The sequence below is a fragment of the Notamacropus eugenii genome, chromosome 7 (genome assembly GCF_028372415.1).
Source record: "Notamacropus eugenii isolate mMacEug1 chromosome 7, mMacEug1.pri_v2, whole genome shotgun sequence".
Classification (NCBI taxonomy): Eukaryota; Metazoa; Chordata; class Mammalia; order Diprotodontia; family Macropodidae; genus Notamacropus; species Notamacropus eugenii.
The window spans coordinates 27,572,991-27,595,823 of record NC_092878.1 but is presented as its reverse complement, the minus strand read 5'-3'; the positions used below and the strand labels follow the sequence as shown (position 1 = coordinate 27,595,823).

The following is a 22,833-nucleotide window of genomic DNA, read 5'->3' as shown; positions in this document are numbered from 1 at the left end:
AGCCCTAAAGTATGTCCTTTCCCTGGCTTCAGAGGTAAAGATGTCTCTCAGGCTCTGACACTGAAACCCATTTTTCTCTTCTCTGGAATACTTTAACCTTTCCAATCCCAAACAGAATCATGGGTTTTCCAGGGACCTCCATATAGAATGGGATAGAAGGAGGACAGGATAGCAGGATGCCTTGATCCAGGGAGATCCATCTCTCTGAAAGTAATGTTCCTGAGTCACTCTCACCTATGATGAACAAAATGTGTCACCACTCCTGTGGATGCAGAGCAAGAACATTTATTCTTATGACATAGTCTAAAAAACAAAAAAACCCAACTCTCTCAGGTGCAAGTTTCCCAGAAGCCAAAAGGAGTTGGGAGCTGGAAAGAACTTTTGGCAAAATCAGCTGTCCTAGCAGAAGTTCAGGTGAGAAGGTACCAAAGGAGCAGGACTCTCAGACATAATTGGTAACCCAAAGCGAGGGTTTGGGAAGGACAGGAGGAAGGAAGGAAGGAAAAAAGGTAGGAGGGAGGGAGGGAAGGAAGGAGGGAAGAAGGAGCTGACACAGAAAGAAAGCTGACGGAAACCTTCTGCTCCTCTCAGAGGGCATTCCTGTAATAAAAGATACATAAACTTCCCTTACGTATGTATAACACACAGAGTCATAACTTGGGCTGAGGAAAGGTGTGTGTGCCTGGGTGTTGTGGCTGTAAAACTACCGCCATCCCCACCCGTAGTAGATTTACAAGCCACTGTTAATGTGACTGAGTTACTCACTGACTGAGTCACAGAGAAGCAATTTCCCTAAGCGAGGGGAAAGGTTCCGAAGTCCACTTGGGGGCCTACTTCTTTACTCTCAGGCTTTACGTTCCAGCCATCCTGGCGTCTTCTCGGTACCCTCTTGAACCACACTCCATTTCCCGACACCTCGCCTTTCTTCAGGAGGAATGGCCTTCCCCTCGCCCCGCTTTCCTGCTTTTTATTTCTTTGAATCCCTGACTTCCTTCAAGGATCGTTAAGGTTCGAATTCTGCTCCTACAAAGGTCTTTCCAGATCACACCCTCCGCCCTCCCCGCTCCCCCCAGTTTTGAGTGTTTTGACCCAACGACATTCGCTTTTTCTTTATTTCATTTTTATCTTACGTTCACATTTCTGTGTTACCTATTGCTTTACACCCAGGTACCTGTAAGCTTCTTGAGGGCAGGGTACTGTTCGGTTTTATTCTATCTCTGCACTCCCCCCAACTCCTAGGAACTTAATAAAGGCTTGCTGTCGGGCAGCCTCCAGCTCCCATCCAGGGCACGATGGTCGTCAGGGGTGCAGTGGATGGTACCCAAAGAGCGTAAAGTCAAGGAAGTAGAGGCTGTGGAGGCCGCTCAGCTGTGCGGGGCTGAGCTGACCAAGGTAGTGCCGAGTGAGCTGGCCGTCCGTGCGCTTCTCGCGCTGGTGCTCCTTGATGGAGGGGAAGAGCCCCCGGACGGAGATTCCTAGGAAGCTCAGCGCGTGCCCCGCCTCCGAGCTCAGGCTCTCGTGCCGGATCAGCACCTGGTAGCGCACCCTGCACGGCGAGCAGAGCAGCGCGGTGGGCTTCCAGTGCACGTCCAGCTCGGCGGGCGGCTGCCGCAGCACGAAGGTCACGAACTCGGGGAAGGTGAGGTTGCGCTGGGGCGCCGGCTCCCGGGCCCCGCGGACGGCCGTGCGCATCCTGGCTGCTAGGCGCACGTAGTAGGGCTCCGAGTGCAGGAGCTTGTCCCGGTAGGCGGAGACCAGGCGCTCCAGCGGGTGGCGGGTGACCAGCACGGGCGTGTAGCGCTTCAGCACGAGGTCGCGCTCGGGGGCCTGGAAGGAGCTGAGCCGCTGCAGGAGGTGCGTGCGGTGCAGGCTGCCGGACTGCACCTCGGCCGGGTCCCAGCGGCTCAGGTTGAGGGTGAGCAGGAGCAGCACGCGCCTCCAGTTGGAGCAGCCCGCCTTGGGCACCTCGCAGAACAGCAGGCGGCGGCTGGGCTCCACCAGCAGCTGCCGGGCTACTTGCCTGGGCACGGGGAGGCTACCGGACCTCCAGAGTCCATGCCTCTTGCAGGCGGCGCTCAGCTGCGCCTGCCGGAGCTGCTGCGTGCGCTGCCAGGGGCTGTGGGCATCTGTGCGGAGAAGGAAGATGGGGTGGCGTCAGGGAGCGCCGCGGAGGGAGCCCAGGAGCCGGGATCCGGCAGTCCTGGGTTCGAATGCTGTCGTTAGCAAGGGATTAAAAAAAAAAAACCAAACCTCTCCGTGCCTTAGTTTCCCCATCTGTAAAATGTGGATAATAATAGCACCTACGCCTCAGGGCGGTTGTGATGATCAAGCGAGTAAAGCGTTTTGCCAGCCTTAAAGCTCTGTAACAACACTAGCTATTACTATCACTATTAGGAGGAGGTTTGGTCACTCCACAATCTTCTCCTTTTACAGAAAAAGGAACTCAGGAATCAGATACGGCTCCTTCTTTTTAAGGAGTTTACAGCTGAGCAGTCTTGCTGGAGAAGCATCGGAGTGCAGCCTGCTGTAAAGTCAGGAAGGTGTGAGTTCAAATTTCTTTTTTGACCCAAAAAAAGATGGACAAGTCACTTAACTAACTTATCCGTGACCCTAGTATTGATTGCTAGGTTGATCTACTACGTAGAGAAGAAGGGATGTCCTTACAAGCTCTATTACCGAACATTTCCAACACGATCACCATCTCCCTCCAAAAAAAAAAGGAAAAGAAAGAAATGTGGCTGTACACCTGATTTGGCCCTTGTTTCCCTCCATCGAAGGATTCCTGAGTTGCTTACCAGTTTCGGGGGGCTCCAACTGGCGGTAATAGATCCAGAGCAACAGGAGACACAAGCCAAAAAGACAGTGCAGTTTGTAGGGCACTTGGCCGATTTTGACTTTCAGGAGCTCTGGGGAGCCTACAGGATGAAATCAGGAGGTCTAGAGATGGGGAGTCAGCTCCATGCCTTTTCCTCTCTCTCCTCCCCCCCCCCCCGCCCCCCACAGGGCCACAGGGATTCCAAGGCTTCTCTCCAGGCCTTTCCTTTCCTCTCCACTGTCTCCCCAGAGTTTCTGCCAGTCAACTTAGGCTGACGTCTAGGGGCTTGTTTCTCTTGGTGGTGGTGGGAGTAGTTCATAAGATTTGGAACTGAAAAGAGCCTCATCTCGTCCAATTTCCCTCATTTTAGAGATAAGGAAATTGAGACTGAGAGGGTGGAGACTTACCGGAGGTGGCACAGGGACTAACTGGTGAATTTGACATTTGAACCCAAACCCTTGTGATTCCAAATCCGCCTTGGTACAGATGCCTCCAGTAGGCGCTTCTCCACTGGTCCAGACCCCAGACGCTTCACTTTTTTTTTCTTCTGAGGGCTGGAGCTGTCCACTGCCTCAGAATAGATGCAGTTCGTCACTTTCCTTTCTCCCTCCTTTTACCCCTCCTTCCCACACCTCCCACCACCAACTACAGCTAAATTAAACTCTTCCATTTAAAGGCTTATCTATAGGAACAGAGCAGAGTTGCAGTCTAATCAACCTTTTGCTATGAGGGGAGCAAATAAATTGGCTCAGTATTTGCTGTGCATGTGATATAATGGACTGGGTAAAAATAGACTTATTATAGCTAATAGCTAGTATTTATATAGCTCTTTAAAGGTTTGTAAAATGCTTCCCTACCATTTCATTTTATCCTTACAAGTCTGGGAGGTGAGAAGTAAGTGCATTTTACAGACGAAGAATCGGAGGCAGACTTGACCAGGGTCACACAGCTACCCAGGATCCCTTATGAACAGGTTTATTATCGTGAGGGCTCCCTTCTTTATTTGGGGGGGGGGGAGGAGGGAATTGAGAGTAGAGTCCTTGGATAGTGGGGTTTTTTTGGGGGGGGGATGAATTCTAAAAGGGACAACCTCCTCAAATTGTGGCTGCCAAAAGACAACCTGTGAATACACAACAGAAGATTCTGGTACTCTGGAAAATTATACTGTTCATTCTCTCTCTCTTTCTCTCTATTTCTCTTTCTCTCTCTCCTTCTGTCCTTCTCCTCCTCCTCTTCTCCTCTCCCTTTTCTATCTCTTCTCTCTCCTCTTTCCCTTTTCTCTCCTCTTCCTATTCTCTTTGTCCTCTTCCTCTCCCCTCTCCTTACTCTATCTTTCTCTTCCTCCCCCCTCCTCTTTCCTCCCCTCCCCTCCTCTCCTTTTTCCCCCTTTTTTATTTCCTTCTCTCCTCTCCCCTTCGCTCTTCTCCCCTCCTCTTCTCTCTGCCTCTTTGTCTTTCCTCTCTATCTGTCTCTTTCTCATAAAACTCTTTCTGAAAAATATCAGTATTGTCCCCATTAATCTGAAGACAGAAGGAGCTTTTAGACCACACACAACCCTGGAAGAGTAGAGAGAACAGAGCCTCCTAGAGTCTAAGTGTAGTACCAGCAGCTGGAGATGCACCATCCAATCCAAGCCAACCAGCCTTGATTAATGAATCAACAAACATTTATGAATGCAGCCAGGCCTTTCTTGATTTCCAGAGAATGAAAATAAAAAGCAAAAACCAAACCACCTACTACATACTAAGTGCTGGAGATATAAGGACCAAAGGAAGAAGAATCCCTGTCCCTAAGGAGCTGACATTTTTCTGGGAAGCTCTGCCACGTGCACACTTTCCTCCCCAGCGCCTGCATACCTCGCTGAGAGAAGTAAACGCTGAGCCATAGAAGACAAAAAGCACTGCTGTGGCTGAACTTTTTCTGCCTGGGAGAATTAGGTTCCTGGTTCAACTCTGCTTCTAGCTTGGGACTTCACCTTCCTCTTGGCCACTTGACAGCCAGGTCCTTCAGGTTGCTGGGGTTGTCTTCAGGCCTTAGTTATTGGTTCAGGGACAGAAAGTCCTGCAGTTGTGGCTAGGCTAAGTCTAATCCTTCTGGGTTTCAGCCTAAGGGCTTAATTAACTTCCCTTCCCGTAAAGGTGCTCCTCAGTGGTGGCTTTGTCTAAGCAGTGTAAGAAGGAGGTCAAAATAGCCTTGGGCCTAGGTAGAATCATAATTAGGGTGGGGGGGAGGGGGAGGGCTGTGACCCAGGGCTTCTGCACCTAAAAAGGCCTAGGTCTCCCATTGCATCCTGGGCCATCTCCTATCATCCTGATGAATATCTGGTCACTGGATCCAGATGGCTCAGGAGGAGAAAGTGAGGCTGGTGACCTTGCACAGCTCTCCTTCACTCAGAACAAGGTCAAGTGCAAGTCATGTCATCATTTCTCTGATGTCATAGTCTTCAAAAACGAAGGACAAACACAACAACCTACATGGAGGTTGTGAAGGGGGCATTTTGTGAGGCATCCAGAGGCTTTGGCTTCTGTCCTCAAGGTCTTCAGCCCCCAAGGTGAGTGAGGAAGGAGAGGATGGCAAGTTTGAGGGTGAAGATGACTCAGGAGAAGGTAAAGGAGTGAAGTTTTAGACCAGAGGAAGATGAAGGTTGGGAAACAGAATGCCCCCTTTCCCACCTTAGCTGCACAGGCAGTTTAATTTTGTACTCTGACTCCTTTCCCATCCCTCTCCCCCCAAAATGGTTTTGACCCAGATGGGGAAAAAAAGCCAAGTCATAGCTCTAGGTTCAGGTATCCCCAGGAATGAGTTTCTGGAGCATTCCCAAGTCTCACCTGGAAAGATGTCAGAGTAGCTGCAGAAAGCTCTTAAGGGAGAAGTTGAGGTAACTCTTGGATCGGGCTAAGTGAGCAGAAAGGATCGGGGATCAAAAAAACAAAAAAGCCTTCCCTGGGAGTATGGAGAAAGGTGTGGGAGGGGTCCTGAGATCCGCAGAGTGCAGTGATCCACAAAGGACACAATATCCCAGCCCTCCTTTCTTTGGACAGACACACCCTTGCCTTCTAGCCCTGCCTTGGGAGCTGGCTGAGCACCGCCTTCCCTAGCCAGAGGTTCAGCCCCTCTGCTTCCCCTCCCCATCAAGCTGGCTCTTCTGCCGGGACCAGTCAGGGTGACGGCTCTCTGCCCTCTCAGATATAGGGGAAGGGGGAGTGTGCAAATCCTTAACCTTATCAGTTCAAGTTATCTGGTTATGAAGGGAAACTTCTTGGATTTGTTTCTTGTCTCTCAGAGCTCTCCCTCCTCTGCCCCCCAGATATAACTGGTCCAGCTGCTCCTTAGAGATTATCTAGCCTATTTCTTTTATAGAAGTGGCAAAAAAGGGTAGCCTGAGGTAGTGGAGTAGGGAGATCTGCTTTCAACTCCCTCCTCTGTGACCTTTGACAAGTCACTTAATTTGTCTAGGCCTCCATTTCCCTCTCTGTAAAAATGAGGTGGGTGGGTTTGGGACAGATAACCTATAAGGTCCATTCTAGGTCCAAATCTACGATCTTGTAGCCTAACACTTTTCTTTTATAGATGAGGAAACGGTAGCCCAGAGAAGTTGTGACAGAGAAGTCACACACTAAGTGGTCAAATGGAATACAATCCAGATGGGTCATTTGAATCCAACTCCAGCACTTTCCAGTACACTGCACTTGCCCTTTCAACCTGGACCCCACTCACTTCCAAGCACTCCCTGCCTGTGGCCTTTGCCAGGTCAATGGGATGGGGTGGGATGTGGGAGTAAACCAAATGAAGGTCCACATCTGAGTTCTAGGCATAGCTATGAGTATCCTGTGACTTTGAGCAAGCTGCTTCCTTCTCTAGAACTGAGGGGTAAAAACAAGAGCTGAAAAGACAACCTCCAAGGTCCCTTCCATTTATTAACCTTTTTGGAGGTGTTCAACCCAACATTTCTTCCTTCAACCCCGCCCCTCCCCAACCACTTGTGGCTCCCTTCAGGTCCTCAGGGCCTCTATGTTAGGTTATTCATCATCAGAGGACTTTCCTTATCTTCTTATCTTGGAATCCTAATCTTCATGGAAGAAACAGGAATTCTTGCCAGGGGTTTTTAATTTTTGACTCGTTTTGCTATTTCTTCTTTCTTCCTTTTGCACTTACATATTCTCTCGGTACCTTAACCTTTGGTCCCTTGGATTTGATTGCAACACAGGCTGTCTCTTGTCTATCCAGAGGATCTGGTCTAGAACCAGTCTCCCCTTCTTGTCTAAGCTGCAGGGATGCATGTTGTTTATACCTGACCTACTAACCTTGGGACCCTGCCTACTTCCTACATGGTCCTGAGGAGCTTTCTCCCTTCCCATCTTCACCCCATTCTCCCATCCTCAAATCAGTTAAATCCGGTCCAACCTGACCTTGGCAATTTCCAGCTCCCCTGCTGCAAACAATGCTTGGGAAAAGCACCCTGCAGCTCCCAGCTCTGCCAGATTCCTCCCCCACCAATAGGGGCAGTGCCCATTTCTGAGCCAAGTCCCTCCAGGAGAGGGAGAAGGGGGATGGGTCTGGACCTCTTTATCCTATTTGGGCTGAGGGAGTAAAAATGATATGGGAAGAGGGTAAGAATGAACTAGTGCAAAGTCTGGTATATTCATAAGCTTATTTGGGCTGTTGTGGGTGTGTCTAAGTGGAGAGGGAGGGAGTCCTCCAAAGAGTTTGAAAGTAAGGTTTTAGGAACTTAGGAAATTGTCCCAAGCACTTCTTATAGCAACGTGGTAAAGAACAGGACAGTTCTCAAAGCTTCCCAAGCTCGTATGTATCAGGCTGGATTAAGGATTCCCTTCCCCAAGGCAGGATGCTCTCTGGAAACTTTTTCTCACAAAACCTGACCCCAAGAAATGCAATCAATTAAACTCAAGATTAGCTTGAGACAGAGATAGAGACAATCTTAGGCAGGGTCCCACCTGCTACTCATGGATGGCGACTTTAATTGTTGCCTCGCACTAGGACTGATGTCCAAATTTCCCTCCCTGGCTGAATTCAGACTAAGTGGATTCTGTAAAATTGTTTAAGGACTATCACATTACAATAGGATAGCGTCCTAGAGCTACTGCCCTCTAACGGATTTGGAACAAGTTAACACCTCCTTTGAATCTACACGTCACTCATAATCCTATAGCCTACGGGTGATGACTCTGGTACCCATCTGGGTTTTCTTGGTGCTTAGTTGAGCTGAAGGCTGGAAGGACTGTCCTCTTTCAAATGTAGGCTCTGCAAACCAGTGTACTGGTGGGACTGGATCCATCTCATAGTAGGTGGAAGACAGCATAATTTAGTTTAATAGAGAGCTTAGACTTTCTTCAGGGTGTGAAGGGGTCAGGGGGCATCACTTCCATTAAATACAAATGGTGGAGAAAGCAGCAATGTTATGTTCTCTCCCACTTTACTGAAAAGAGCCTTTGCTCTATCTAAGGCAGGATATTACTATTTTCCAAGTCAGCTAGCTGCCTTATGGTTTTGAGGGAAATGAAAGGATGACAGCAATGGATCTTAGGAAGTCAGGTTGCTTAAGGTTTGAGAAATGAGAAAGCTTCTGAGTCCCTCATCTTTGGCCCAAGAACAGAAGGAAGTAAGGCAATAGGAGAAAAGGGAGATAAATTCTTAGGCTTTTAGGACACAGCTCTGTGGCAGATTTTGCCATCTGGGATGTAGTCATCGGATTAAATCTGGTCCCCTTGTTAAAACAGGGCATAAAGTTTATTTACAGATATCTGTACAGTTTGAGTGACAAGTCAGGACTCCACACAAACAAAAGCAAATAAAATCATCCCTTCTGAAGGGAAACGAGGCTTCACCCCACACCTGTCAGAAGAGGAAAAGCAAGACCGACAGACATTCAGATCTGTACATCATGAGCTCAGCATATGAACAGAAGGGAAGGGGTTACCTTTCCTGGAAGAAACAGAAAATTTGTGTAATAGCCCCTCAAGCCAATGTTCCCATCATCACGGAAGCACCACAGTGCAAGCTGGGCCGGACTCTTGCTTCTCACTCTGGGCATGGAAACAATTGTGCACAGCCCCAGAGACTACAGCTTTGCGACAATGACAGTTTTTTGGAACCAAGTGATACACCTGCTTTGCACGAGCCTGGAGAAGAGTTAGCAGTCTTGGGGAGGGAGGCCAAACCACAGGTGGGCTATTCAGGTGATGAGTCAAGTTCAGCCTTTAGTCTTCTTTGGTTGATTTTTTTCCCCCTAACTCTATTGCAGTCAGTCCAAATGGGAGCCCCTCTGTGCTTCATAGTCTCAGGCTGAAGGTTTCATCTGTAGTATGTGGGAAGGTGGTGGCAAACCAGCTACACTGTGATGCAAATAGCAATTACTTTTTAATACAAATTTTATTACACAGCTGTAACATCATTGGCGCACTTCTCCAAATCCAAATGTTGCTAAATACAGATCTACATGGTGGATCAAAGTGACTCCAGCAATTCTGGCTGATTCTGTAAATTCACTTCTTTTAAAAACAAAAATAAAAAAGTCCAAGTACATAGTTAGATGAGAGGCCCTGGTGGCCTCAGTGACTCAGGCACAGAGTCCAGAAAATGTTTAACAGTCTGTGATTCCATATTTACACAATAGTCCACAAAGGGTGGGTTTTCAGTCAATGGACTATTCAAGTAAATAAGTTTTTAAAAAAATTTTTTTAATAAGCCCATCAATTTTCCTTCACACAATAGAGTAGAGCTGCAGCTGCTGCAGCCCTGTTTTACAGTCCATTCGCTGATTTCACACCATCACAATGGACTCTTTCTTTAAAATATCCTCTGGTTTTTTTTTTTAAAGGAAAAATGTAAACTAAGTTAAAACAACACTGAGGATCTGATAAACTCAGGAAAGCTATCCATTTAATTTCTAAGATTAAATACAACTTATCCCTGATCTTTTCTTCATCTCCCCCTTCCCCCAACTCCCTGCTGTCCATCAGGAACTAGAGAGGTGCAGCACAGAACATCCAGTTCCCCTTCCCTCCAAAGAAATCAGGCCCTCAGTTGTTCCTTTAGCTTAGTTCTTGGTTTAGTATATTTAGCTGTACTTTGTTCTGAAAAGATTTGTTAAACGTCACTTTTATTTACATTTGGAGCTTTACACCTGAGAATGATTATCAAGCAGTCGGCTTATCTCCTTTCAAACATTCCATAAAGACACACACACGCACACAAACACACCTTTGTGCTGGCATTACATTAGCTGCACCAACTATATAAAGATATACACACACATGTATGTGATATATATCGTATACACACATACATGTGCACATGTGTACATCGGATATATATCATTTATGTATATATATATGCACACACACAACTGCACATGCTTGTAACTTTCAATTTGCCTTTTATGTCCTTTCCACTCACGTTAAACAATTTCTCTTTTTTTTTTCTTTTTTAAAAAAAGCTAACTTTAGAATTGCTCAAAAAGCGAAACAATTTCTAGGAGCATAAGGTTATAGGGCATAGAAAGAGCAGACATGTGCATGGGGCCGAGGGCAGAGGCTCCACACTGTAGCCGAGAAGCCACTTTCTGCCTCTGTGGATCAGTGAGGACTTAAGTCTCACTGCCCTCCCTTGAACCCTGGCTCTGGACTGTCGCCCCCACCCTCAACCCCTCCCCATCCACTGGGTAGAGACTTTACTAGGGAGTTTTTCAGAGTTCATAGAGGTGACAGGGAATCAGGGAGGGAGTCACACAGCTATAGTAGCCAGGCCTGTTTAATAAGAAGAATCACATTTAATAAGTTTCTTTCTTTTAGTTTCAGATGCTCAAATACAGCTGATAGAAATTTGAAACAGCCGTAGAGAACCATAACAGACTGATACAAAGAGTACTGCATCTTAAAAATGATAAAAAAACACCTGGAAAAAATCCACACACACACATACACACACTCATGTATACACACATATGCACACACATACACACACACACACATACATACATACATACACACACACATACACACCTCCCTCTTAAAATGTACACTTTGGGAAACTAAACCAGTTTTCAAAAACTCCCTTCTGCACAGGTGGAGAAAGAGGAGAAAGATGTAGAGAAGGAAGACTGTAGGTGACCAGTCCCCATCCCTGTGAACATGGGACAGGTGCTGAAGCTTGATGGCCATGCCCAACGTGGTACAGGGAGAAGCTTGCCCAGGGTTGCTGCTGCTGCCACCCACAGGCTCTGGCAGGAATCCTGACTCTGCTATAATACTGAATGTAGGCAGAGTGGCCCAATGGACTGTGGTGATGACAAAATAAAAAGTAAAATGCAAACTGAAAGACATGGATAAAACCCAAGAGACTCGAATCCACACAGGTGTGGGGCAGCAAGAGGGGAAGGAGAGTGGGCGGATGAGGGAGATCTATACAGTAAATGGTTTTATGTTACAGATGACTGGCAGTTTAAAGAGTCTCTTCCCAGCACCCCTGCTGCTCCAGCCCAAAGAGGGCAAACCAAGGGAGAAGGGAAGAGGAACATCATTGTGGCGCATGCAGGGTCAGGAGCAGCAGGCTGGGCTTGCTCAAATAAGTCCTCGCCGTTTCTTATAATCTTCTAAGTTCAGAGACCTTCTGGGAGCACCGTCCTTGGCTGGAGGAGCCTTTGAGGTGATAGCCAGCGTCTTTGATTCTGTGTGGAGAATATCATGGGAATTTTCAGTGATGGGGAAGCTTTCTTTTTTTCTTTAGTTTTTCTTTGTTACATATTTCCTAATTACATGGTGAAAAAAATTTTAAAACATTTTTTTAAGCTTTGAGTTCCAAATCCTCCCCCTTCCATCCCTCCTCCTGCGAGAAGTCAAGCACTTTGATTTGGATTATGTATACATGTGAGATCATGCAGAACATAAATCCAAGTTGCAAAAGAAAACACAAACAAAATAAAATAATAAAAATAGAGTAAACAAAAGTATGCTCCAGTCTTCATCCAGTGTCAGTCCCTTCCCTCTCTGGGGGAGAGAACATTTTTTTTATCAAGGGTCCTTTGGAATTGTCTCAGATCACTGTCTTGAAAAGTATACTATACTGCCTTCTGAATGCCACTAGCACCCATTCAAAACCTCGTACCCATATACAGGTCTTCTGTAAGCCCCCGGGGCCCCCATCTCCAGGCCCATCACCCTGGCCTACCTGAACTGGGAACTTGCAAGTCAATCTTCACATCGAAGTCATGCACTTTGAACAGGTCCTCTGAGAGGTCACTGGCTGACTTAGAGTTGATGTCTTTGTCCTTCCCTTGACCCTGTAATGGAGACAAATGTCTGAAGATCGAACAGGGTTCAAGAAAAACTGAGAACCCCTGGCAAGAAGGAAAGCAGCAGTTTCTGGGAATGATTCTTCTCTCTAACTCCAGCACTGAGGAGAAGCTGCTTAACCACGCTTGCCCAGAGAGCTGCCCATTCTCAAAGGAGAGCATTTAGAGACAGGGACATGAAAGTCACTTCCCCAAAGCCCAAAAGGAGGCACATGAGTACTATAAATATCTTCATCTCAACATTTGGGGTTTCAATTGTCTCATGAGAGGGTCCCCCTTCAATCTGGATGGCTACACTGAGAATGCAAGTGAAAAACATACTTTACAAGACTTTATTCTTACTGGTACTCAAGCAGAAAAGCTGCTTTTAATTAGACAGTTTCTTCCTAATTGAGTAGATAGAGAGGTTACTTATTAACTTCATAAACAATGGGTAGGAGGGCAAATTTTTAGCTTCAACAAGAGTGACTTTTCCTCACGTAGTGACTGACATGATGAACCAGGGAAAAATGTATTCATATAAGCTAGCTGCTTGGCTCCGAAGGCCACTTTGGGTGGTACTTGCCTTGCTCATCTCCTTTGGAGCATCTGGTAACGCACCAGAGCCATACTTTGCATTCAGCTGAGCCAGGATGGCAGCTTGAACCGCAGGGTCTCTGGACTGAGAACAAAAATAAACGGTATTTAAGGCTCTTTGGCACTAACTCCAACTGCCAGAAAGATTGCCCCTTTTTAAGCTCCGTTTCCTAAACGATCCACCACCAACATCCTGGCATTTCCCTCAATGGAAGAAAACAGCAGGAATCACTGGTTTTGTCAAAAACCCATTCTGTCAGGTTCTAAGTAATTGAATCCACAGAATTTCCAGAACCTATGCTGTCATTCTAGTTCTGGGACAGGGGAGAAATCCACACTAACCACCAGAAAAGGTATCCCCCCTCTGTTGCTTCTATGACACTTTCAGAGGCCTTGGTTTAAGAGATATTAGAAAGTGCAAGGATCCTGAGCCCAAGGAAAGCCAATGCTAGCCATCTCTCCCTTAATCTCCGAGGTGTGCTCAGGCCCTGAGAAAGGCTTTCTCTGGCTCAGACTCCTATACTTACATTGGAGACAATGGTTGGCTTGCACTGCCGCCTGGTGAAGGGGTCCATCTGCTGATTTTTCATGTTGTGACTTTCAGCCTGAAACAGAGAACAAGGAATCACTGGTTACCTGCCCTTGTTATCCACAGGAAGTTCATGTTGGTTTGAGATGAGTCAGAAATATCAGTTACATTCCCCAGTGTCCAAGGTTCCCATTTTCCTGAACTTCACAACTCAATGTATTTAGTGATACAGAGGAGACAAAAAGAACCTGCGTAAAAAAAAATAAAATTCATTATCTCAGCCACACTCACCACAAGGGCTTTCTCAGACTCAACAATGTTCCATTCCCGATTTCGTTGGTTGATGTAACTGTGGAGAAAACAGAATATAATGAGTAAGAGGCAAGTGTCAGATTCAAAAAAAGGAACCAGAAAGCAGTAGCTCAGGGGATGTGCAGGAGAAGGAGGACATTATTATCTCAATGATTCCATTCTGGGCTCAAAGGTCCAAGGGACCATGGGAAGGAAGCAACTAATTCATGAACTCACCTGATGGCAGAAATGTTCTTTGTTCGTTGCCGATCTAGGGCCTCTGCCCTCTCCTCTAGCTCATTCAATTGGTCTTGGATTTGTTTTGCCTTGTCTTGGTCTCCCAAGTCTTCTGCCATGGCCTGCAAACACAAAGCCATCTATTTGACAGTCTTCGTTTATGGAAGGTTATGAATGACATTCTTTTACTCTAGGCACAATAGTCGAGATAACGATCCCTATTGGAGGACAGGTGTTCTCAAGATAAAAATCACAAGTGGAAGTACTCTGAAAAAGTTTGTTAAAATTCAAAGTATTATTTTATTATAATATGATGAAACTCCCTACCTATTTGCTTGGCTCCTCAGGGCCACCTAGTGATCAAGATGGTTAACAACATCCCTATAGCCAATTCTTAAGAAGGATGAAATATGCCAGCAAGAGATACATAGGATTTTAATGTTACCACTGGGAAATATAAAGAAAATCCAATCGATCCCAGCTCAGCAATACCACTTATGTTGCCAGATCTAATGATCAGCATTACTTCCTGCTGGTTCAGGGGTTGGTTTTATAGGCATGAAACTTGAGAGTACGGAATTTCAATGGAGAGCAAAACAGAAGAAACACATTTGAAAAAAAAAATCTTGATTAGTTTGTGAAAGTGAAAAGGACCAAGAACCTACATTTGCAATCAGGGTAGGCTAAGTGATGAGCAAGTGAGTTCAGAGCCTTTCCCAAGTCACTCACTCCACAAAACACCAGCAGTTTCAGTCTCCCTATCACCTTAATAAAGCATCACTGGGAGCCCAAAGCCCAGTCTAAGAACTATCCCTTACCTTTTCCTTCAGAAGCTGCGTTTTTTTCATGGCATAGTTGGGTGGAGCTTTTCTGAATCTCTCTTTTTCTTTTACAATCTGTACCGGAGAGGAGGAGACATCAGGAATGAGGTAAGAGTCTTGTTATTTTAAAAATATCTTTGCAGATGAGATAAACAAAGTCCTTTCTGGAAGCAGCTTCTCTTCCTAGGGCTGAGCCAGGCCCCACAGAAAGAGTTCGTTCCAAGGGATAGGTTGGTGCTGACTGAACTATGGAGAAGTTTCAGGGACAGTCTGAAAAAGGAGTATATACCAATAAGCTCTGCAGCAGCTTGTGGGTCTAGGACTGTAATGCTAGCTGCTGCCTAGGAGAAAACTACAGAAACTAAAGAACACAAAGAGAACATCCACAGAACTCTAGGGAGCAGAAGATGGAGAATGAACTTCAGCAAAACGCTTTGGAGAAGGAAAACTGTTGAAGCACCAAGTCATGGCAAACAGGCACTCAACCCCCCGAACCCTCTGTCTATGACTTTCTTCTTGAATCTTCTTCCCCACTCATTAAGAAAACAAAATGGCTAAAAAGGCCTCAGACCTCAAAACCTAGCAGAGCCCAGAACCCTGACCCTCACTAGACGTCGGCCTGATGAACTGCCAGTCCCTGGGTTATCAGCTTCTCACCTCTTCAATATCTTGATCATTGAATTTGTAATTCAAAGCTTCTTTAATGGACAGTTCCTTCTTGTTGATTTCATCCAAGGTAGGCAGCTGCATGCCAGCAGAAAACATCTGAATAGCCCGCCCAGAAAAAAAAGAAAGACAAAATGTGAAGAAGGGCTCTAAATGGGGCTGTGCTACATCTGCAGTTACCTAAAGTCTATCAACTTACCGCTTCTTTCCATTTCATGAATTCACTTTCTGTGAACTCTTGGTTTGAGACAAACTCCAGGCGGAACACTCGCTGGTCACTGCCATGCCTAAGACAAGAAAATTGAGCACTATTCAAACTATAAATGGTGACTGCAGAAGGTACCATACAGTTACACACCATTCTCACCAGTGATGCCCTAATGCAAATTTCAATAAATTCCATCAGTCAATCCAGAATAAGCATTCCTGGTACCTTCCTGCCTTCTGAATGGCATGAACAATAGAGAGGACAGAAGTTCTCTCTCTTGTGGATTCCCAGGAAACCATATGAGAAATGACTCACAGTTGAGGGTAGGATCCAAAACAGATTTTTTTTAACGTTTATCATAAATGATCATCTCAACAAATAGAGGAAAGATGCTTGACATCAAGCCCAAAGAAGAACCACTTATACTAAAGAAATACCTTGAACAAGAACTTGTTTACTTTGTATTTTCTCCTAATTTCTTATCTTTACACAGAGTTCTGAAGTGGTCTAGTCAATGTAATTACTCTAGTTCTGCTTTCTTTGGTTTGCATTATTTCAACATTTTATACATTTTTCCTATTTGTAAGTCTGAGAGAGGAAGGGCCAGAAAAAAGAGGGGAGCTGCTAACATAGCTATAATGAACGACAACTAATGGACAGTCTACATGTTCCACTGACATTCACGAAATGTCAAGGTATATTGAGGGAGTACCTCAGCATGCTGGGTGGATCCCTCCAATGGAAGATTTATAAAAGAGCATGGATAGAGTTGCATAGGATAAAAAAAAATGGATGGATTATGATTTGTATTATTGAATAATTTTGATAAAATCACAGATCCATCGAAGTATTACAATATTTTTAATAGTGTAGCAATACCCCACTACATTAATAAATTGTAATTTATTCACTCATTCAATAACCAGTATGATCATATATGTATACGTTTCTGAGCAGAGAGAAAGACAGATATAGAGAGAAAGCCAAAGACAGCTAGAGGACAGAGAAATGAAGCTGTTCTTGACAGTTTTCTTTTATCTTCACTAAAGTTGTAACACACAGAGTCTTATGTTAAAGAGGTGATCCTGGTTTCCTGAAGGCTAGTGGCCATGCCATAAGGGAAAGTTCTAGCAATTTGAAAAGAAAAGTGTAAGACAAGTGAATAAATATGTGCTTTGTGTCTGAAGACCAAGCTATTTAATTAAGTGCAAGGGCAGTTATCATTAGATTGATGGCAAGATATACCCGAACACAAAAATCCCTCTTTTTAACATCTATTATTTTTCTGGCGACACCATAGAGCTGTGAATTATGGAATACCACGATCTTCAAAGAATCAAAATTACAGGCAATGCAAAAGGAAAATGGAGAGACGGACATATGGTGGGTATAGGTAGGTTTAGGCATGTTACCAAAGGGAACTTCTGTATTTGGTGCATAGCAAGATAATTTGAAGGTGGAAGGGTCACTAACATTCAAGTCCAACCCCTCCTTTTATGGATAAAGACACCAAGGTCCAGAGACTATGACCTACCAATAGATGACAAATGTCAATTCTAGAGTGGAAAGCCAGGTTCCATGACTCCAATTCCAGTCCTCTTTCCACTATACAAATCAGCAGCAGCAACAATGTTAATGCGGCACAGAACCAAGTGGAGAAGCAGGCTATCACCTCCAGCAACTAGCCCTGCCTGCAGAAGAATAACCAATGGAAAACTCTGAGGCCAAAGGGAAGCCTGCACTTCTACCATCATGAATCAACACAAATTTCCAGCTGGCTGATAAGGGCTGAATCCAGCAGCAGGCTGCTTTCGCTCGGACCCAAACCCAAGTCAGGAACTTGCAGAGCTCAGATCAGGGGAGCAGCAATCAGACTCTGCCCTGGATGAGATCACTCCAGGAACACTGAAAGCTTTCAGCTCTCCAGCCTGTTCCTGAGATCCTGGAATAACACATCCCTCAATAATTCAAGAAAGCAGCAGCACCAGGACCAGCTCAGACCTTCCCTCCAGAAGTTGTCCAGATCCTAGCCTTAATACCAAATCCAAAGTCAGGAAGTCAAGAATGGACAAACAAAAAAAGAACCACATTATAATAAGTTATTATGATGGCAGGAAAGCTTAAGACACAAATGCAGAAGAAGAGAATGACTCCAAAACATCTACATGCAAAGCATGAGAGAAAAACACAGATTGAGCACATATTCAAGCAGGATTCCTGGGAGACATTAGTTTTTTTTTTTTTAAAGAATTAGAAAATGTTTTATAAATGGAATGAAAGTGCTTGAGGAAAAAAAAAATTGAAAAAGAAATGAGAGCTATGAATGAAACAATAGGAAAGGGAATTAGTAGCTTGGCACAAAAATCTTGTCCAAGCAGTAAAATTCCTGAAAATTAGAATGGGTCAAATGGAAGCCAATGAGTCCTGGAGGCAACAAGAAATCCAGGAGAAAATGTAATATCTCTCATAACAAAAACAACTAACCTATAAAACAGATCAAGGAGGAAAAAAATTCATAATCATTGAACTAATGGAACACCATAACCAAATAAAGTTTAGACATCCTATTTCAAGAAGTCTTAAAATGGAAAGAATCCACTGGTTCCTTCTGAAAGAAATCTTCAAATGAAAACATCAGAGCCAAAATCCAAAGCTTCCAGGTCTAAAGAAAATTACTGCAAGCATCCAGAAAGAAAGAATTCAAGTACCATGAAACTACAGTTAAGATCACACATGATTCAGTGGTCAGTACTATAAAGGAACGGAGAATATGACTGTGATAGTCCAGAAGGCAAAGGATATGGGCTTAGTCAAAAATAACTTACATATCAAAACTGAGCTTAATATTATGGGGATAAAAATGGATCTTTAATGAAATAGAAGACTTCTAACATTCCTAATGAAAAGACCAGAGCTGAGAGAAACTCTGAATTCCAAACACAAGAGCGAGCAAGAAACACATAAAAAGGTAAACATGAATGAACATTAAGAAACTAAAGAAAGATAAAGTGCTTATATTCAAATGTGGGAAGATGATATCTCCCCTCTAAACTCTATCTTAAGTAAGGGTAGAAGGCCGAGCAGTGACTGTGTTACATTCTGATGATCTTAAAAACGCAAAGAGAGGGGAACAGGAATATACTTTAGGAGAAGGGAAAGGAAGGAAGGTTAGAGAAAATAACCTCACATAATCAGAATGTATAAGTAGACATCTATACAAATGAAGAGGGTAGCAGCTGATGACATGTGAATTTCATTTTCATCTTAACTGGTGAAAAGAAAGCAAGGAGAAGGATGGAGAGAGAGAGAGAGAGAGAGAGAGAGAGAGAGAGAGAGAGAGAGAGAGAGAGAGAGAGAGAGAGAGAGAGAAAGAGAGAGAGAGCTTTTTCAGTACAGAAACACATTTTACTCAACAGGGAAATAAGAGGTGGCGGGGAGCAGGTGGGGAGGTAGAGGGCAGGATATTCAGGACTAGATGAAGGGAATGATTAGATTTGAGCAAAACAAATCCTAAGGATGTAAAAAAGATTTTGTTACTTTTTTTTTGAGCTAAGGGGATACCCATAAACTGGAGAATGGATGAAAAAGTTCTTGTAGATAAATGTGATGGAATACTATTAAGCAGAACTCTTAGCAACATAATGACCAGAGAACTGATGGTGAAACACATCCTCTCCACCTCCCTTAGAAAGGTGAAGGACTCAGAGCGGAGAGTGATACAAATATTTTTAAGGAAATGTCCAATATGGAAATTTGCTTTGATTGGCTATATATGTGTGCAATGTGTTTTTGTTTTTCTTGTGTTCTCAACAGGGACTGAGGGGAGGGAACTGGGAAAGAGGGAAAGCTGATCTTTGTACAGGCTCTTTTGGAGAATTACGGAAAGACATGGATAAGAACTACACAGAATAAAAAATTAAGCATTTAATATGCACTGATGGATTATTTAGTCAATGTTTTAAATCTATAATAATAAAGATTTGTCCCGTAGACATAGCTAGCATCTATCTCTATCATGAAAGTCTGTGTAATAAAGGTATAGAAAAATGTATCAGTCGAGGTAAGCTTGATGGCTTGTTACATGGTAATTCAGCGATGGCGCTCCTAATCTCTGCTGCTCAGACTGGTCTATTTGTATCCTAGTTCTGTGCAAAAATACTGCTAGCAGCATTATATATAATAACAAAAAACTGAAAACAATTAAGTGCCCAACAACTGGGATTAAATAAATTATGGTTTGTGACTGTTCTAGAATATAACTTAACCATAAAAACCAACTAATATGAAGGATTCAAAGAAGAATGACATTATAATAATATAATACTATACTAATAACAATCTTACAATAAATGACTTGTTATAAAGTTCATGAAGAAGGCAGAACCACATGAACCAAAATATAAAAAAAAGCCACAACATTAATTGAACAGAAAAGGAAGAAGTCCAAAAGGAGTCACAGAAACAAGCTGAATGGTTTCATTTACTATGTTAATTTGCTAATATCAGCATCAGCTGGAAAATAACCAATATTTTCAGTGCACAGAACTGGTATAAAAGAGAACATCAGAGATATTTCAGACAAGAAGATGATGACATGGCTGTTCACAGAAATAACTGATAGTCTGCTTTCTGCACTGGTAGCTCTGTGATGTTCCCAGACTCTTCCCTGGTCACCACTATCCCCTCAGACTGTAAACTCCTTAAGAGGAGAAGGGTTTCTTTTAATCTGTATTCTCAGCCCTTACTTAGTACAGAGCCTGGCACAAACAACAAATGCTTTTTCTTTCATATATTCATTCATCATGTGATGTAGAGGAAGTTCCCCAAATGTTGTGAACACCCCAAAACTGAAGATTGATGGCAAGACACAGACCGAAATCACAAAAGATGAGAAGTCATGGAAGAGCTGAGCTCTGCACTCAGCGTGTGTATTTGGGGGGAGGAGGCAGAGGGGGGGTCCTTCTACATTAACAAAAACCCAGATTAATTTAAGTGTTGAAGTACTTCTTTGGGTGCATGCTGTAGAAGCTGACGTGCAGTATTTAGCTTTCTCCTTTATAAACAGCCTAATGTAATAGGACTAATATCCTAACACTGTACCCCTCCCCATCCCTCATCCAAATTAGGCTTTAAAGAGTACTGAGACCACCATGGAGTCTTAGCTAGCTCAAGGGTTCAGGGTGCTGATGACAGAGGACAAAGAAGCTCCGGAAATTCTCTGATGGGTAACTCAGGCTAGACAGCTATGCTCTGCTGAACCAGGTGAGGTGTTCTCAGTATCACCTCTCCATCCTTGTTGGCTAACTTTCTGTTGCTACAACTAAGTAATCTCCTCTTGTTAACAGCTTGGATGTCCTACAAGTGTCTCACTGTGTTCCATGTAGAATCTAAAAATACCAGGGAACTGGCCTGAGGATGGCCAGCCTAGAACACTGAATTACAAAATGCCTGGGTTAAAGGTATTATTTTAAATTGCCTGTAAGGGTACACCTTTGATATTGCTGTTTACCCATTGACTTTATGATGGTTAGACTTCACTCATTTTCTATTATAAACTTTCATATTTTTCTGTTTCTACAGCCAAAAGAAACACATTCCTTTGTCTGATGCTGTGTTCAAAACTAAACTTGACTATCTGGGACTACCAACATACAACTTCCTTTTTCTGCCCTTTCTCTTTATCTGAAACATATGTATTCTCAAAAATTTCATTCCCTTTAGCCTTTCTATAAAATTTTTCTCCTTTCAAAGTCCAACTGTAATTTAGAAAACAAAATAATATTTTTTTACAAATTTTTTACCATGAAGGTTTTTGCATTAAGACTTTTAAATATGATTAATCAATACTAAAGATCAAAAGTTCCAAGTACTTATATCCCTAAATAAGAGATATACTTCTAGAGTATGAATTTTTGTTCATGAATTCTTTGGAGTCCTTGCGGGTTATCTGTACATCTTTAACATTCAAAGAGGATGGTTATTAAATTTTATGGGAAGGTGATCTCAGGATTAAATCCCACATTTCCTGATTTAAGAATGCTTCAACATTTTCTGCTTTTTGAAGAGACAATTCTGGTGAGATCCTGATGGATCCTCACTGATGTGCAGTACCTTTTTATTCCTGGCAGTTTGAAGAATTTTTTGCCTTGTCCCTACATTCAAGTTTCAGGATAATACACTTTGGACAAGTTCAATTTTAATTTTTCTTTATGAGTTTTGGAAAGTATAATTTGTTTTTAATGGTTCTGGGAAAATTTTTCCTAACAATAATATAATAGTAACAATATTTTCTTTAAAAAAAAGTATTATGGAATCAAGAATTCTGAGGTTTCCTTTCATGGATATGTCTCTCCAACATTTAACTTTTTTCTGCACTGCTTCTAAATCTTTTGCTAGAAAAGCTATTGTCTGAGCTTGTTTTCCTCTTGCACGTCATAATTTTCCACACTTTTTGGTTCCACCCAATGGAAATGCCAAATTTTCTCTTGCCAAGATTCTTAACTAAATCCACTTTTTAAAAATTCTTTTTATCATTTAGTTTGGACAAGTTGGATTCTTCTCTTAATTCTTTCACTGCATTATCCATCTGAGCATCTCTCTTAGGAATTCCTTTCTGCTGAAGCTCTTCTGATACTAATACTCAGCATTCCTTCTTCTGACATCTTTTCTACTCTCTTAAACAATAATTTAAAATATACCAAAGCTTTCTTTTGGTTTGCTAACTATAATTCTGGTCAGTTTCAATTTTCTTATAAAAACTTCTAGCAACTGTTTCTTTTCAGCACTTCTGTTGCTATTTTAATAGGGGGATCATGCATGAAGAGCCAGATTCTCTTCAGATAGATTAGTCCACCATCTTCCTTAAAGTCTACTGTATTTTCTTTACCCTACTCTACATGAGTTCTTTTAAGGCAGATGGGGAAATCAGACAAGAAAACATTGAGAGTTTGAGCTAAGCAATGGAAGGGTTACTGTTAATCTTCACTAATGGCGTGCTGTGCCATCATGGGTCAAGTTTTTCTCTATGCCTCAGTTTCCCTAGCTGTGAATAAGCAATTTCTCACAAACCTCTATGGAAAGGTAGACAAGGAAGTGGAAGCTGTCTGCCGCCACACTCACATGCACGTGTGCCTGTGTGAATACTATCCACTATTCTGTCTTGAATTTTAACTCCCAGCACTAAACAAAGAATGAAACAAATGACAAAAGGCACTTACTACGTGACAAGAGAAGGACAATTCTCACAAACCCTATTTCTCTTACCTTAGCTGTAATCCTTTGTTTGTCCTGGTGCCACCCAGCTGGTAAACCTTGGCTGTCTCCACAACGCCAGTGATTTCAGCAACCTAAAGGAAGGAAACAACAGTCAAAAACATATAC

At 43.4% G+C, this 22,833-nt stretch overlaps 2 protein-coding genes across 3 annotated transcripts in view; both read right to left on the bottom strand.

Annotated features, from left to right (window-relative positions):
- Positions 1-269: 269 nt before the first annotated feature.
- On the bottom strand, positions 270-5,831 carry LOC140514976 (carbohydrate sulfotransferase 8-like). Its single transcript, XM_072625516.1, has 4 exons — positions 5,644-5,831; positions 3,223-3,382; positions 2,796-2,915; positions 270-2,126 (listed from the first exon to the last, which is right to left on the bottom strand). Exons 2-4 carry the CDS (start codon positions 3,257-3,259, stop codon positions 1,300-1,302), a joined length of 984 nt encoding a protein of 327 aa, XP_072481617.1. The 5' UTR covers positions 3,260-3,382; positions 5,644-5,831; the 3' UTR covers positions 270-1,299.
- A 4,753-nt stretch (positions 5,832-10,584) lies between these two features.
- The window catches only part of RTF1 (RTF1 homolog, Paf1/RNA polymerase II complex component), a 46,150-nt gene continuing 33,901 nt past the window's right edge, over positions 10,585-22,833 (bottom strand). Inside the window, exons 9-18 of one of the 2 annotated variants that reach the window (XM_072623843.1) lie at positions 22,717-22,799; positions 15,445-15,532; positions 15,237-15,344; positions 14,577-14,654; positions 13,759-13,880; positions 13,522-13,579; positions 13,229-13,306; positions 12,691-12,786; positions 12,002-12,113; positions 10,585-11,581 (exon numbers count right to left, since the gene is read on the bottom strand). In XM_072623843.1, coding sequence (XP_072479944.1) covers positions 11,571-11,581; positions 12,002-12,113; positions 12,691-12,786; positions 13,229-13,306; positions 13,522-13,579; positions 13,759-13,880; positions 14,577-14,654; positions 15,237-15,344; positions 15,445-15,532; positions 22,717-22,799 — 834 coding nt within the window. In that variant the 3' untranslated portion in view covers positions 10,585-11,570. The remainder of the gene's footprint in view (positions 11,582-12,001; positions 12,114-12,690; positions 12,787-13,228; positions 13,307-13,521; positions 13,580-13,758; positions 13,881-14,576; positions 14,655-15,236; positions 15,345-15,444; positions 15,533-22,716; positions 22,800-22,833) is intronic. The other variant, XM_072623842.1, reaches the window with a different exon arrangement.